The sequence below is a fragment of the Gallinula chloropus genome (assembly GCF_964237585.1).
Source record: "Gallinula chloropus genome assembly, chromosome: 3".
Taxonomy (NCBI): Eukaryota; Metazoa; Chordata; class Aves; order Gruiformes; family Rallidae; genus Gallinula; species Gallinula chloropus.
Window position 1 is genome coordinate 78,039,997 of NC_140087.1, and position 17,474 is coordinate 78,057,470.

Sequence of the window (17,474 nt, forward strand, 5' to 3'; positions counted from 1 at the left end):
GGACCTGTGACCCATCAGCCCACACAAGAAGGAAAATGCCATTGTGTCAAATTGTTGGAGGCCATTGCTTGTGCCTTTATTTTTTTATTTATTTATTTTCATAGGGGCTTTTAGTGTGTTTCTGAATAGGAAGAGTTTCTAGGCAAGAAAAAAATGCATTTTGTTGAAATGATCCTCAAGTCAGAATGAGTTGATCATGGTTGGTAGCTCATGTGTTGTTGTTGTGGATCCACTGGAGGCTTTCTGGAGGGACCAGGTGCAGAGAAGGGAGGCACTGGGTGAGAACCCCACCACTTCTGACTGGGATTAGTCATGGCACAAGAATGACTTGATGGGATTCAGGCTCTCACCTCCCAAGAGAGGAAGGTGACCCTCCTGCTTCCAGGCAAAGTGAGAGCAGGGACTTGGCTACTGTTGGTTCTATAAAAGGGGCTAGAGAGACTGATGCTTCTCTGGTTTTTCTTTTATTAGAAACTGCTTATAACATATGATGGACAATATGTCCTTTCTAGAAGGAAACCTTGTCTTTATTGTCACTGAGGAACCTGGGACTGGAGAAATATGTTTCTAGTTGAAGGTGGTGGTGGTAGGACAGATCTGTATCACTGATGGCTCAGCAAAGGGGTGTAGCTAGTTCCTACCACCTGTTACTGGTATATTTTGTTAAGTATTTAATGCTAGTGCTGAATTAACTGTAACAACATATTGCTGAAGTTCAATGTTCCAGCTGCTCTGTGGGAGAGTACTCAGGGTAAGAAAATGTCCAACTAAAATGTATTTCCAGAGCCCTGGGTGTAGACCCATGCTCCTGGGAGCTGAATACAGAGCCACTGGGCTTTGGCAGAAAGTACTTAGGTCTGACGTGAGCGCACAGCACCGTGCATGTGCTGCACTGACGTGTGCTGGGCCAGAACAGAAGTGGGAGTTGAGCAGCTTCACTTGCCAAGACCTGCACAGGTGTGAGGGCCTGCAGGCAAGTGCGCACTGTGAGCAGCGGCACGAGGCCTGGTGTGAGATGGAGGCCTGGGCCTGACCTTCCCCAGCATTCCCCTTAAATTCAGTGTTTTGCACTGCTGTTCTCTGGCAGGGAATTGATTTCCAGGAATTAACAGCTGCTATCTGCCCTGGCATTAGTGGCCATTAATTGCCATTCATGGGCATTCCCTAGCATTCACTGCCATTCCCTGACACTAATGGCCAGTCCCCACTACTCGCTGCCAAGCCCCAGCATTCCCGCTCCTTTCTGGTCATTGCCCAGGATTCCCATGAATTAACTGCCATTTCCCACTATTCCCTACCATTCCCCACAAACTCCCTTGGTTCCCTGCCTCTGTCTTCCATTCCCTGCAATTCCATCCACAGAGGGGACAAACACCAGAGCCCTTGCTGTCTCAGGTAAGCTGTTCCTCCCCACTGTGCGTGCATTGGACTTAGACATGCAACTTCACTCCAACCTGCCACTCAGGTGAGTGGTGTACACCTTTCTATACACCTAAACATATACTCACAATGCACATCTTTATACATATGTATACATATACTGTATGTACACACACAGAATACCTGTATGCCTCCACCCTCCGTACAGGGTAGAGTTAATGTAGAGAGATTTACATAGTTATACCTGTCATCTATCTTCTGCATTCTCTCATCAACCAGTTCCCAAAGATGGGCATAGTACATACATACACCATGTTTATGCATCCAGTACATACTGTATGTGTTTAGCACAGACTACATCTGTACATGTGCAATACACATGTATACTATAAGATCTGTACAGCATGCACTATATATAGCTATAGTACATATAGCACTTATGCTCTATGTCTATGGAGTGTAAACCAGACTGTATTATTTAAATGATATGAACAGTGTCTCCTGAAATGTATGTACTACATTGTGCAGCACATTCGATGCTATATTGTATATGTCTATATACATATGTATATGTCTATACACAAACAAACTAAACTATATCTAGCAAATACTGTTCATACACATACACTTCCTCAGTAACATTTAGCCTGCATTACATTCTATAGTATACATGCAGATTCCATGTATAGAGGCTTTGAGGGATGCTTCATAAGATATATACTTATTTCACTGCAATTTTAGTAAATGGATATGTTACATAAAACCAATCTACAACATAATGTACATGCCCTATATATTAAACTCAATAGAGATTCTATTGCATATGACAGTTATATAAATACTGTTTAATGTATCAACATTTATATTCAATTGTATGCACAGTGTAAGTTTTGATATGTTACACACATAATTTATTATATGGGAATAATACATGTACCAGAATATTATAGAAGAGTTATTATATTCTAGTATGTGTAGTATATTCTAGTATAATCTAGCTATTATTATCTAGTATTCTACACATAGTATGTGTAGAATATACATGCTACACATTGCCTCAGTTATGTATCTGTGACAAAATACCACTAACATGATATTGTTACAGACTTTAGTTTGTTTCACCTCATACAGTGACTATTAAACAGATGTGTAACCTAGAATGTGTGTATCTATTTGCAGTAGATAGCTATATGGTACCTGCAATGCATAGCTTACATAGTTCAGTATAGCTGAACACTGATTCCAGGGTGGGGGGAGGGCAGTGCCCATCTTTTCGCAATCTCCCTTACTGAACAGCATTTCATTTTTTCTGATGAAAACCAAACTTGATTGCAATTCTGTCATCTTAGTGGTATCACCAGGTGAAGTGTGTCCAGATGCCTCAGGATGGCCTAGAGAGACCTATACTGTAGGAGAGTTGAGGTTGACTGGGTACTGTTTCCCCTCCACTCTCACTATGGTCCCAGGATCTTTCTGAGCACACTTACCTGGTACGATGAGAGTCCTGCAAAGCTCCTCTAGCACTGCTCTCTCCAAAGAATCGTTGAACTCCTTGAGTCAAGGCTTATTTTTGTTTGGAGCATGAATACACCTGCTAGGGTTGAGGACCTCCCTCATGCTAGACAAGCTGGATTCAGAGCTGTCTTTGGATAATGAGCGTCTTCATATCAGGAGCAAGGAAATGCATGGCAGCAAATACAAACATTAAGCCTGCTTTCCAACATCAACCGAGCTTCTGCTCCTCTCCTGAGGAGAGTGCGATGCTTGGTATGTTTAAAACCTCAGCCTGACTCAAGAAATCAGAAGTGCCCCCCAAGCAACGAGACCTGAGCTGCCACCAGATGGAGCAGCCTCCCTGAGTACCTCCTCCACCCGCTGTGTTTTCATCACGACCTCTCCTTTTTCTACAGGAATTCATTATGGTAAATGTTTTATCAGTGACTTCCAAAGGAGTTAACAGTCATTTTCCACTCTTACCTTAAGGGGTTGCTGATAATTCCAACAGAATGAGAAATTAGAGTATTTAAATGTCTCCTGACGCTTTTATTTCAGGGGAAAAACAACAACAAAAAAGCCCAACTCAAACTGCCAAGACTAATTAAAACCCCAAAGCAGGGTTTTCACCCTATGATATAGATTGAGATCATAAATGCCCCTTCAGAAGCATCTGTGCAAGAGGAGAAGGGGGCAGGGAATCAAAGCCAATTAAAAGCATGTACATGGCCTGTTGAGGAGTGGCAGATTCACATGGAAAGCCTGAAAGACAACCAGATTCCTCTGGGAGAATCTCTCTGGGGAGGCTGAGCTGGAAAAGTGGTAACCGGGCCTCTGTTTCTGCAGAGTTAAGAATGACCTCTGATGTTACCAGGTCAGCAAAAGACTTCCCACAGCACAAATCTACCAGGTTTCCAAACAAGATCAGGAAGGGGAGGTGTCAATCTGGCCAGCAGCAGCGGAGGTATAATTAAGGATAGTTTGTCACTCATCCTGACTCACTTGCTCTCTCCCTAACTGCGCTAGTGATTGCATGTCCAAGCTGAAACACTGATAACTGAAGTGACTGCTGCATCATCACAGAATCATAGGGGTTGGAAGGGACCTCCAGAGATCATTGGGTCCAACCCCCCTGCCAAAGCAGGTTCCCTAGGACAGGCCACACAGGTTGGCGTCCAGATGGGTCTTGAATATCTCCAGAGATGGAGACTCCACACCCCCCTGGGCAGCCTGTTCCAGGGCTCTGTCACCCTCATCATGAAAAGGTTCTTCTGCCATGTTGGGGTGGAACTTCCTGTGCTCCAACTTGAGGCCATTGCCCCTTGTCCGGTCTCCACAGACCACTGAAAAGGTGCTGGCCATTTCCCCCTGTGTCCCATACTCAAGATATTTTGAAACATTAATAAGATTCCCCCTTAAGTCTTCTGTTCTGTAGGCTGAACAGTCCCTCCTAATCAGCCTGGTTAGGAGGCAACAAACACACAAGCAGCGTTGCCTCATCTTCAGGACAAGCTTTATTAACATTTTGCATTAACAAACATCATCTTATGAAGGCATCAGTTGTTTTCTAACGCATGGCACGGACAAAAGGGAAAAAAATAACAGACTTGGAGGCCAATTCAGCACATAAATGACAGAGTAACAGAAAAGGCATGGGTTAACAGATAGAGCTCCTAGACCATCTAGTAAGAAGACATTTTGCAAGCGACAGTCTACGTTTCTTTGCATTGAAGTAAAAACATATTTCTGGATCAAGAAAAGTACCTTTATTTTTTTATTATTATTTTTTAAACTTTCCTTTGTATCACAAATGTCAGGCTAAGGCAAATCCTGGATGAATCATATGATAAAAATCCCTATTCCCCGAGAAAATAGATCCACGTACTCTGTTAAGTTTTTAATTTTAAAAGCAAAGCCAGCATGCACTGCATATAGAGAAAAGTTGGTTGTTGGTTGTTTTGTTTGGGTTTTTATTTTTATTTTTTTTTATTCAGGTGCCTAAAGCAAACCAGTGTTAATTCACAGAGTTTTTCTCAGTGCTTTATAGAAAGATTGACAATTAGCTACAGCAACTGTGTGATCCGTTATTACAGAATCTGTATCAAACATCCTCTTTGGATGTCTGTATGGAAAGGAAACCCATTTGTCATTGGAGCAGTCACCAGCCTGAGGAATATTGTGCCTAATGGTAGGGATGAGCGCTTTCAGACATAGGAGAAACAACAATCAAGCCAAGCCTGATGATATACTCTGTATGCAAAAGTCAGCGCCAAAGGGCTGCTCTTACCTTTGCCCACCCATTGCAAGCACATTTCAGGTTTGAATTCCAGTGGGGTGATTTTTTTTTTCTTTTTTGCTCTTCAACAGAACCAGCTCCCTGCAGGTCCAGCAGCAGAGGTGGTGACTGCAGTGAGGGGCATGGTCCAGCCTCACCTAGAAACTCAGCTGAAGAACTCATACAGACAAACCATACTTAATGGCTTGTGGAAAAACCCAACAATTCAAACCAAAACCCACCTGAAGATAGATAGATAGATAGATAGATAGATAGATAGATAGATAGATAGATAGATAGATAGATAGATAGATGGGACTTCATCAACTCCTACATTTCCTTGCTTTACACTTCCTACCTGGGCTTCACATTTTGCTGCTACTTCCTTAGGCAAACAGTTTATGGTCTCAAAGACTTGCTGCTGTTCAAGGACCAAGGTTAAATGAAAAGCACAATGAAGGGGTTAGAGAATGTCTGTTGTGGTGCATCTTCCTTGCTTTACACTTCCTACCTGGGCTTCACATTTTGCTGCTACTTCCTTAGGCAAACAGTTTATGGTCTCAAAGACTTGCTGCTGTTCAAGGACCAAGGTTAAATGAAAAGCACAATGAAGGGGTTAGAGAATGTCTGTTGTGGTGCATCTTTGCAGTAATGTTTTTTTTTTTAAACTATTGTTCAGTCTTCACAAGGAGATAAGAAGTCTTTGTCTCCTTGCTGAACCATCACACCTTGGTGGCCAGCCTCCTGCAGTGCTCTTCCTTAGGGTCCCTCACTAAAACCAAGGCTGGCGATGGTAAGAAGGACATCTGATACACAGCTAGTGGCACTCTATGGGTGAGTGTGACAGAGACAAGAGCAGGGAACTGGTTACCCCATTGATTAAAGTTATTGCAGCTCTGTGGAGCTCCATCTGCCCTGGCTGAGGACCTGTCTGCCTCTGATCTCATTGGGGTTTCAAACAGTGCAAAGTGGAGCTTGGTGAGTCTGCTCCCCAAACCCATGGGGCTGGTTCCTTCTCTTCCTAGATGGAGGGAACCCTTCAGTCCTGGTCTTTTCACAGCTTTCACACAAAAGGGGAATGAAGAGGAGAGACACTCAATACATTATTCCCTTTCCCCCCTGTCCTGGTTCTGGCCAGGCCAGAGGTAACCTCCCCAGGCAGCCAGACCGGGTGAGCTGAGTTAGCCCAGGCTGTTTCCACAGCCCCTGACATCACTCCCCCATAAAAGGGGATGGCTGGGGTGTGGATGGTGCCTCTGGGGCAGTCTGAATGTGGCTGGGATGTTGGGGCAGTCTTTGCATCATGCAGCACTCTGTGATTGTCAGGTGGGTAAGGTACTCTGTGTTATCACCAGGTGTGAGTATAATTGGCTGTTGTTGTTCTACTTTCATAGTGCTTTTGTCAGCAAACTGTCCTTGTCCCCAACCCATGGATGCTCTGGCTGTTTCTCCTTTGTGTGGTGCTCAGCTGCTGCTTGGGGCTGAACCACCACACTCCCAAAAAATTTGTCCACTCCTGCCCCTCCTATTATGACAGGCTGTTTCAATCAAAATCACCCAGTATGGAAAATGTACAGAAACACATGGGATGTATGCCATGTAGAGGCACTATCTGCAAGGCCTCCTGCTATAAAATGGCCATTGGCTAGAAACAAGGAACAGCAGGAACAAAAAAAGTGATCCATGTCTCAAAAGACATGTCCTGTCATGCATGACCCCAGGGATGGGAAAGAAAAGAAGCAGAGACACCTCAAAGCAAACAAGGATTCCCTTCAAGGGTTTTCCAAGGAAAACAAGGGCTAGCAAATTTAGGTAAACTTAGCAATTTTGTAAACTGAATTCATAGGCTTATATGGGCTCATTTGTTCCTTTCACAGTCCATCCAATTCAGAGTAATGTATCCACTGATCCCCAAGAGAAATGGGTGATGAAGAAATTCCTTGAGATCTTCTCTGGTGCTAATGACACCACAGGAGTCAGCGGACAGAACACTCTTCTGATGCTACTGGGATCAAACATATGGAGCCACACCTAGGGAGATACAAAGCTGCTTTTCTAGGGTGAATCTGGGGTTTTTCTTGTTTTCCTTTCTAATCCCTTGTTTGATTTATCACCAAACTATTCCAGCTGGGATAAACCCAGATCACAGGAGGATAGACATATGTATTCCCTTGGGTTTTTAATATTATTTTGTTTTGGACAGGTAGAAGGGGGGGAAAGAACAGAATCAATTACTTTGCTTAAAATATTTCAAATTATTTTCAGCAGCATTAAAAAAGACAGTTTGTAGCCCATCACACCCTGGACATAGGTTGTGTGGTCTTCCATCAAGTGTATTGTCTGTTGGTTTTAGTTATAGCACGGTTGGGAAATGCTTGTAAAACCCTTTTGTTCCTTTCTAAAAATTTCAGTGCAGCATTTGCTGGCAGAACAATTGACATATGGTGAGACATTCTTATCCGAATAACTGTTAATTGCCTTTTTTTTTTCAAGTTAAAAAAAAATCATGCATATGCAGTAGAAAATATAATGAGGGCTCACACAAGATACGGTGTGAAGTTGTTAAAGCCAAGAGCAGTATTTAAAGATGCCTTGAATGCAGAGTGCCTGTTATCCTCCGTCACTTGCAGGCTCAAGGAAGTATCTGTTGCCTACCTGCACCCAAAGGTCATACTTAGGGCACTGATTTTGAGGGGCACAGAGCTAACTGGAAAAGAGCAGGGCTGGCTCGGGGTGCTGTCTGTTCAAGGCCATGCGTGGGATTCGTGTGTAGGACCCACAGAGGGGCACGACACAGTGTAAGCTTCCCCAGAGCGGAGGGAAAGGCGAAGGGCAGAGCCACGGGCAATCCTGAGGCATCAGGATGAGAGAATTAATGCACAAACTCTGCTCCCAGCATGTACCCAAGGGAATCCCACCAGCACCTCCTCCAGCAGGCAGGGCTCGGACACAGCAACGTGCTGGCGGGTGCTGGCAGGAGCTGCCGAATGACAAGCCTGGAGGCAGGCAATGTGCAGAGCTGTCTCTATCAGTACTAGCAAGATTTTGGAGAATCTAGTCTTTGAAATCCCTAGCACAAGGAGGGTGTTTGTTTATCAGTGTGTGCGGATTATAATCCTTTGTGGCAGTTCATGTTCTCGAAGCAAATCTCCATTTATATCCTAGGGAACAGGATTTTTTTAAAAAACAAGGTGGGGAGGGGAAGGAGGAGAACGAGCTGGTTCCCACAGGTTGCCTGCAGACAGTGCTGTAACTGGGAAAGAAGATAAAGATGTGAGAAAAGGGGTGGGCCTGCAGACAGGCTACTGATGATGTGATGCAGGAGCAAAAGAGACCCGATATAAGACAGGGACTCGTGGTTCAGAAGAAAACTGTTGTAATTGCAGAGGTAATTGCAAAACATTGTTAGAAGTGGGAAGTTATGTTTCTTTCCAACAGACTTACAGAATGAAATGCAATGAAGAACAAAGAGAAATTAAAAGCAAAGAGTCATTTCCCCAAAGCTCCCTCCCTCCCAACCCGTGGAGCATCTCTGCGTGCTCTTTTCTGCCAAGAATGATGCTGTAGGATGTCAGCGCCGGCCCGTCGGGTTTCCTTGGGTCTCTCTTTTCCTGCATCCTTCCTTCACCACAGCGGGGGAGAGAAAAGAGAAAACAATATAAAACAAAAAAGGCTAAATTTCAAATGTCTGCACAGAGCTCAGGTCTCATCTCCAGCACAATGAAGCCTACAGTTTCTCTTTCTGTCCCACGTGCAGCATGTGTCTGTGTCACACGGTTTATATGTAACAGCCGCTATTATTTCAATTACAGCAAATTGGCTGCTCTCATTAGGGTTTATTGGCTCTCCATAGCACTGTGCAACCCAGCTTGACATCAGAGGCCTTCCCAGCTCTGGTGGGTGCTTTGGTGCTGGACCACAGAACGTACGTTAAAACCAACATATTAGGATAATAAACACAGTAATCAAAGGGATCTCCTCAGCTTGGAAGGACTTTTTCAGTTTAATGGGCTGATCAATCCTCATCGGAGACCTGTCCTTGCAATTAAAGCAGCGGCAACAGGGTTGGGAGGACTTCAATACAGTGCCATGAAGGACTTGATGCCTGCCTCTAATTCTGTGTTAAAGTGCTGGGCAAACCATGGAGTGCCCCAGCTTGGGACCCTTTGCTTTAGAAAGAGCTGGGTCTTGTAGTGGAATTAAAGATATTTATTAAATGATTGCTAATTGTGGTATAATTTCTGTGAACTCTGCCTTCATAAAGCAAAAACAACTCCAGTCCAAAGCATTCACAGATACTCATTTCCGTAGAAAAATGCAACAGATTTCCCGCAGGCTGTGTGAAGGCACTAATAACCATCAGATTTTGTTTTAAACTGAGTAAGGATATTAACATCTCTACGTATTTTTAACAGCAAATATTTCATAGAATTATAGAATGGTTTGGGTTGGAAGGGACCCCAAGGATCATGCAATTCCAATCTCCCTGCCACAGGCAGGGTCACGGATCACCAGGATCTACACAAGGTTGCCCAGGGTCCCATCCAACCTGGCCTTGAACACCTCCAGGGACAGGGCATCCACCACCTCTCTGGGCAGCCTGCCCAGCACCTCACCGCTCTCTCTGTAAAGAACTTAACATGGGTTCCTCTTTCTCTTTTGACTCAACAGAACATACCACCAGAAGCTAGGGGAGGGGGAAGAAAGAGTTGTTGAAACTGTTCCTTCTAGTTTTGCTTCAGTACTTTTTACCAGGGACCCCACCAGGTCTATTTCTCACTCCAGCAGCATGGTAGCACATCATCTATACACTAACAAGGAGAAAGGGACAATAAGACCTTGTATTTTAAATCTCTGTGATACAGCTGCCACCATTGTAAAGCCACCGTGTTTCGTCTTGAGCTACATGAAATCCCATTACAAGCATAAATAACTCATCTTGCTCTGTGTGATATTGGCATCTCATGATAACCCTGAGCCAAAGGAAGTGGTGCACATTACCACTTAAAAACTGCTTTTCAGAGAGAAATGGCAACTGTTTCTTGTAATTGGGGCTGCGCCTCGGCCTTCTGTCTTCCTACCAAATTATTCATTATTATCTAGGGGCAAGGCTGTTTATGCCTATGACAAACTCTGAGACAACAGCCACCATTGCACGCTCCTGCCATAGCACTATGATTTCATATATAAAGCCATAAAAAGCTCCAAAAGGCAGCAGAGCCCCAGAAAGCAGCTCGCTGACTTTGCCTTGTTTTTCAGTGGCGTTGCTACAAGTGACATTAGGCATCGGAGAGCCAAGGGCAATAAACCCCTCGTGACGTGAGCCTGTTATTCCCAGAATACAGATTGTACAGAACTGAGCTCAGCTCCAACCGGTATAAATTGCCTGTCATTTTCCTAAGCAATGCCAAAACCTGTTCACTCGGTTACTCTTCTGTTCCTTATCTCGGCGCTGTCTTGCCTTCTGATGATCTAAGACTGTGCACTGTCTAAATCCATTACAGTTGCAGGCTGCTACTATAATATTTACTTGACAAATCAAGCCTACTTGATATTTTCATTTTTTTGTGCAATACAGGCCATATTAGACAATCTCTTTTCCTTTGTAGACTTTCTTTTTTTAAATAAGTTTTCAAACAGGAACTGAATGGAAAATGGGGTGGAGGAAAATTGACATCAAGGTCTTACCTGTTACTTAAGCTTCCCGCCCCGTTTCCATAGGATCATTTATACTTTCATCTTGACTATTCATTCCAGCTGAAAACAGACAGAGACAGTCATCAAATTCTATTCATGATACTTATTAGCCTGTCAAGAAATAACTGCCTCTAACCCAAAGGGGGCATTTATTGCCTTAAAAATTCTACGCCATAAATCCATGAAAAGGTCTCTTGCACCAGCCATGTGGGTTCCACAAAAGCCCTGACAAGCAGTGCTGCCAGGGTGTAAGCTTCAGCATCACTAGAAATGCAGACCTCTGGATCTAGATTTTCCCTTTGGTCCACACCCACCCACTTTGGTGCCCAACTGAGGTGCCCAGCTCAAGAGCTCAAGGACCCTCCTCTGTCTCTGTAGGCCACAGGTGTCTCCAAAAGGTGATTTGAAGTTTCCCTGAGCTAAGTGGTCTCTATGACTTGATCATCTGCTTCTGACAAAGCCCCTGGCAGGATCCGGTGCCAAGCTGTGGCCCAAATACAGATCCATCTCCAGTTTCAGAGATGCTGCTGTTGCCTCCAGCTGTCCTTGAACTGCAACTTGGTGGGAGCCTGGGTGAGGATTCAGGTGCAACAAGACTATATTCCAGCCTCATTTGCTGGTGTACTATACATTTGCAAAACTTATCTCTTTTTTTCTTCTTCTTCATTTAAAATTATTAAAAAATAATTTAAGTCAAAGGCTTAAACTCATTTCAGCATGACAAACATGTCATCTAAACTATGGCAGGTGTGATTAGTCCTATCTAGGCTGAATATAAAAGGGTTACTTCAGCATGTGTGTTTTTAAGATTAGTATTAAGTGTTTGTTCTGCAGTGAATTTGAATGAAGCCATTTATATTAAGACCTTTTTTCCTTCTTTAACCTTGCTCTATGCTGTGGTATCAACTGCAGGCTACAAATCATTTGACGTGGGTGACAGGGAAAAACCTCAAACCTGAACAAGGGATTTGGAAACTAAGGGAAGATGGGAGGGGGAAGGGAAAAAAAGCCCCGAATCAATAGCTATGCTACTTCCAGATAGGCAGTATGGTCTCTTTCTGAGTCAATATAATGTCAATACACCTGTTAGGGTTTTGATGAATTATTTGTAAATTATTCATCATCCATATGCAGAACAGATACCGTAATGGCTTCCTGGATGTATGCAATGAATAATAAGAAAAGTATCTGCTCCTGATTATGGAGCTCTGATGCACACTGCATTTAGTAACGTGTTCTTTGCCCACATTTGCATAGCAAAGACAGGATGCTTAATAAAAAATCATTAAGGGAAGGCTGCTACAGGAGTGACAGCAGAAGCCCTTCTCAGTCTCATTATGTTGGCCAGTTTCACTGGCTGGGTTCTCTAAAATATACTGTAAGGCTTCGCTCACGTTTTACAGAGATCTCCTGCAAAATACAGCTTGATCTGAAACCTGTGGTTAGGCTCTGTCAGCATCACAGATGAGTATGCTTCCTTCCCTTCCTTTTTTTTGTGGCTATGAGCAGTTCACCCCCGTGATGCCTACAGCACATCATATTGAGGGGGGCAAGATGCAAACTGCCCAGGAATGCTTTAAAGGCAATGTGAAAGCATGGGACCTGGACCCCCCCACCAGCAGGGAAGTAAGAGGAATCCCCCTGTTTTGCAGTGGAAATGGCAGCCAGGCACCATGCAGCAGGGAGGTGACTCACAAGTACTCAGGCACCGTTGGGTTTCACTATTAGCTTTTTCCTACGTGTTTGTGGCTGAGCTCAACTCTTTGCATTAACATTAGTAGGGACAGGAAGGTCTAACTGAAGGGATAAGCTTCTGCAGACTGCTGGGTGAACCCCAACAACAGATGTCACTGCGAGACCACTCATACAACCCAGAAAACCACAGAAGCAATGCACCTACTGCAAAAGCAGATGGAAGAGCTGCCACTGGGTTCAAAAGGGATGTGACTCACATCCCTCGTTGCCTCCCAGCAAGAGTTAGTGTCAGAACAATGTCATCAGCCCTGGGAATGCTACATCCCATTGCATCGCAAGACAAAAGGGGCCTTTTCCCCACTAAACAATGGTTTTCAAGGTGTTAAGCTGCTAACTCACGTTAGTGGTCGTTTTGCACCTACTGCAATATGCTACAACAGCCAGCAGTTCAGCAAAGCACCTGATGTTGAAGGAGGCTGCACATCTCCCAAATTCAGCTTTATCTGCTCTCCCCTCTGCAGCTTCACACGGGGCTTTTTACTGCAGGAATGGACATTTCTGTGCAATGAAAACAAGACATCCCTCTGCATTCTCCCTGCCTGTTTTCCCATAAATTTTGGCCCATCTGCACCTCCTCTCCCACCTCCCATGGGGGAGGACTCCTCTTTCAATCTGTGAGCTGCTCAGCAGCTCTCAAATTATGAGAAGGGATGGATTCCCCCCAAAAGGCAAGTTCCTCACAAGAGGAGAAGAAATAACCCAGCGAATAGTTCACATCCATCAAAGTGCTGCAGCTGCTGCTGACCTGGTGGATGCACAACAGCAGGAAGGCATCCCGCCTCTCCCCTGCAAGAAAGCCATGTGCTTAAAGGTCAGGTAGCCAGGAGCCAGAGCATAGCATCTAACTAGAGGAGACAGGCAAACAGGAGACTGGAAAACCAAGTTTAGAGCCTGTGAGAGAGCAAGTGCATTTCCCAACCCTAGGATATTATGCTGTAGACCTGGATGGCAGATGACAGCAAAATATTACTGTGTTGATTTAAATAGGAGCTCGGCCAGGCTCCTACTTTCAAACATATTTCTTCAGTCACTTCCCAAACAACATTTCCCCCTTGCATCCACCTAACTTGGTTGTAGCACTTACAACTAGAACTCCAGACTGCCTGGAAAGAAAACAATCTATCTGGGATTCAACCCGCTGTGCGGTGATGAAATACGTGCGGCTGTTGGTAGTTACTTGTTTCTTGGATATTACAGCAAGACCATAAAAAGCATGAGGGTGCTAGCGGTGGAGATCTTGCTTTTATGTTGTTTGGGTGAATCACGTGAAGGTCAGGCTGCTGATGGCGCATTCATCAGCCCACACAAGCTTATAAAAAGAAAATGGGAACTTTCAGTTTTGACAGCGCCTTCATCTTTTTCTTTTCTCCTATTGTGTTGGCAAGTCAGGATGCAGCTTTCCACAAGCTTGAAATAAAAAAAGGCAAATGAGTAACCCCATTATGAAAGGAGTGAAGAGTTTGATTTGCCTAATACCAGCTGGAAACTAAGATCTACCTTAGAGATCTTTAAACTTTGGGGGCATGAAATATAGAAAAGGGGAAAAAAAAAGAGAATAAAAAAAGGCTGCTGGCAGTGAAACACCATCTAGAAAACCAATCACTGAAGGTGAGGTTTTTCCTTATTAAAAAATACTCATCAGCAAATCTACCCTGGGTACAAGTAATTTAATATCCAGGGGTCTTTGCTCTGGTGGCCAACAGAGATTGCCAGCAGCAACCTGTATGTCTGTATACACATCCCTCTTCAGCCTTCCCTGTGCACCCTCTGACACGTTTCCTGATGGAGAATCACACCCTGCTTTCAAATAATTGTCATTTCTGAAATATATCACTATTACAGCCCTGCCCACTAGATGAACCACTATCAAAATCCACCTAAGCTGTCTAAACTCCCCGCATTTCTGAAGCACTTTTTGCTGTGACACGGTACATGAAATTAAAACACAAGAGCCGGGCTGCCAAGGGGTACTTGGTGATATATGCTTGTGCTTTCAGCTGTGAAGCAATGAGCTCTCCTGGGGCAGAGGAAAGGGGACCAGAGAAAAAAAATAGGCAATCTACATAAAAATCACTGTCAAATGTACCTTTGGTTTTTTTTTTTTTCCCTAAGTCTTGATAATACCCAGCACATTTAAAAATTTTAGGGCTTTTTTTTTCAAGTAAATTTAACCCTTCAGTTAAAACAGAGCATGAGGAGTTTAATCCTTCCTCTGTTCTGACTGTTTCAAACACGTAATTTTTGTTCAGAAGAAAAAGCACCCTGAAACATGATCCCAATAGCAACTTAATCTGCAGAGAAACAGATGTCCCTGAACAGCGGAGCACTTTTCTGCAACCTTAGCAAACACCCATCTCCTATCCATGCATATAACTTAGAAAGTGCACAGAAAAGGAAGCTACCAGATGACTCATATGTAGAAGACCTTACAAGATTTGAAACAAGAAAGCCTACCATGGCTGTCACCTCAGAAGCTGTCGGCTGACCCAGCTGTGCTGCACTGCAGCACGCACTTCGAGAGATACACAATTGCTTTTGTTTCTAGTGGGAAATATCTTAAGATACTCTTTTAGTAAATTTGGATTTGTTTTCACTAAGGAGCCCACACCACTGAAAATCAAATATGTTAATTTGACTACAGGGTTCTGGTTGGTGCGTTCAGGGGATGAGGAGAGAAGCCTTGGCTTGGCTTTATTCTGCACACTTACTAGTAATAGCATCATCTCTGGTATTTTTGTTTGTTTTTTAAGAAAATCCACGAGGTGTGCTTTGCTGCAAAACCTTCCTACAGGTCAGTACCTAAATCAGCCACCGCTTCAAATGCTGCAGCATGATCTGAGGTAAGAGAAAGGAAACCAGCAGTAGATTCTTTGTATAACTAATGTAAAAAAGAACGTAACTGTTTTGTCTTTGAGACTTAAAAAATATATACCTTGAATTAATGCTGTGTCAGTGCTGAAGAGGTTAAAGGAATCAAAAATCAGTCTTTGCTACAGAGCAGGTTCCACTTCCTGATAATAAAGCAGGGATTGAAACCCAGGTCCCAAAAGCACTGCCTTTTGGAGCAGTAAAGAGGGCCTTTCACTGAAAAACCAAGGAAACTCCTTATGTAGCTTTGTTAAGACATAAGAGCCTATTTAGAAGAGCAATAATGGGTTTGCCTCACTGAACCTAAGCACCAAGACCCTGATTCCACCCAATATTTCTTTACACACACAAAAAAAAGCCTAGAAAGCAATTTTTTTTGTTTGCTTCTTTCCAGATATGTTAAGCACTGCAGAGCTGGCACAACACCCTGGTACTCAGACCTCGCTGGGGCTTTGTCAGACAACTGGATCATCTGCTCACTGAGGTCAATAACAAAAAAATTCCATTTCCAAGTCAGGATAATGTCCACAAACCTGACCACAACTGCTGTTGGGTCATCAAATTGTGCCAGTTTTATCAATAGTAAATATTCTAGGGAGAGAATGTCCATCTGCTACCTGAACTGCGTGGGGGCTGTGGAGGAGGAAAGGAAATTGCCCCAAGCTAGAAGGAGGCCAACACAGGAGTTCAGGGTGGTTACAGAGCCAAAACTTGCCTCATGATGGAGCTGGGCACTAGCACAGAAATTTTCAAAATACTATGTTCTGACTCTTGTGGGAGACCACACACATCTTGGCCAATTCGATATCCAGACCAAAATCACAGTGGGCCTAAAATATTGTTTAGTTAAAATGCAAACCTACTGTTTGAACACAAAAAACCAGTGAGCTAGGAAAGCAGGCCTGTGGCGTTGAAAGGTGCTTCCACCAGACTCCCATGACAGTAGAGATCGTGTCAACTCTTTAAGACGACTCAGTTGAAGAGATGATACATATAACTCCTATTTTGGGGGGAAGCCTACAAACAACCCTCCCTCTCAAAACACATGCTATTTATCCACTTCAGGATGATTAAAATATTAGAGCATCATACCATCCTTATTTGAAACATCTGCTGCTTCACATGCAAGGTCAACTTTCATAGGCTCCACAGAAGATGCCTCTTTCCCTTGCACCCCTGTAAGACAAGCCAAAGAAAGAGAAAATGCAAGACTTAGAGTACTCAATTCACATACAATTCTCAGACTCTGCATGCCTAGGTTATTTTCCTTTTTCTTCTGGCACACTCTTACCTTTATAGACTCTGCTGCTATATACTGGCAGCCATTAGAGGAATGGATATAGGAGGAAGAACATGGTTAGAAAACATTTATTTGAATATTTGTAGTGGTCTGCACTCTTTTCTAAAACTAGATCATGGTGTGTGCTTCTGCCTCCCTGCCATTCTTTCCTCATCATTTATGAAGAACCCCTTCGGCACATAAAATGCAACGTATGATGGGGATGTAATCATACATATAAAAGTTTCTCCAGCTAGGAGAATAAAAATAGATACAGTGAGAGTTCAAATATACCAGAGTAGTCAGACACAAACTAGAATCTGAATTTAGGAAAATGCATTTTATCACTGTAACTCAACTTCTTTATCTCTTCTGCCTCAGGCTTGTCTAGAAGCTTAGAATATCTGAAATGGGGAAAAAAGTAGTTTTGCTGTTTCTTACACATTTCTCTTAATGTTCTGCCAGACTGACAAGAAGCAAAGTTTTAGCTGATTTCCATCACACTACTTCTCTACTTTTGTGGCCACTATAAAGCCTGTTGCACACCTATCCTGTGGTTTAACTACAGGATGACAAGCTATTGGTTGCTAAGTGATCCAGGTTATTTGGGTAGTTATTATGAGACAACAAAGTGCCTCAAGGACCAGCCTGTCTTAAAATGAGTTTACTCAAGCTGAAATCATTTATCTCTTCAGCAACAGAGATTAAGCATCCACAGTCCCACCA

The 17,474-nt window shown here is 43.5% G+C and overlaps 1 protein-coding gene across 1 annotated transcript in view; it reads right to left on the reverse strand.

Annotated features, from left to right (window-relative positions):
- Positions 1-8,667: 8,667 nt before the first annotated feature.
- The window catches only part of MACROD2 (mono-ADP ribosylhydrolase 2), an 888,911-nt gene continuing 880,104 nt past the window's right edge, over positions 8,668-17,474 (reverse strand). The window contains exons 17-19 of the mRNA XM_084260985.1: positions 16,562-16,645; positions 10,838-10,906; positions 8,668-8,771 (exon numbers count right to left, since the gene is read on the reverse strand). Of these exons, the coding sequence (XP_084117111.1) occupies positions 10,845-10,906; positions 16,562-16,645 (146 nt within the window). The 3' untranslated portion in view covers positions 8,668-8,771; positions 10,838-10,844. The remainder of the gene's footprint in view (positions 8,772-10,837; positions 10,907-16,561; positions 16,646-17,474) is intronic.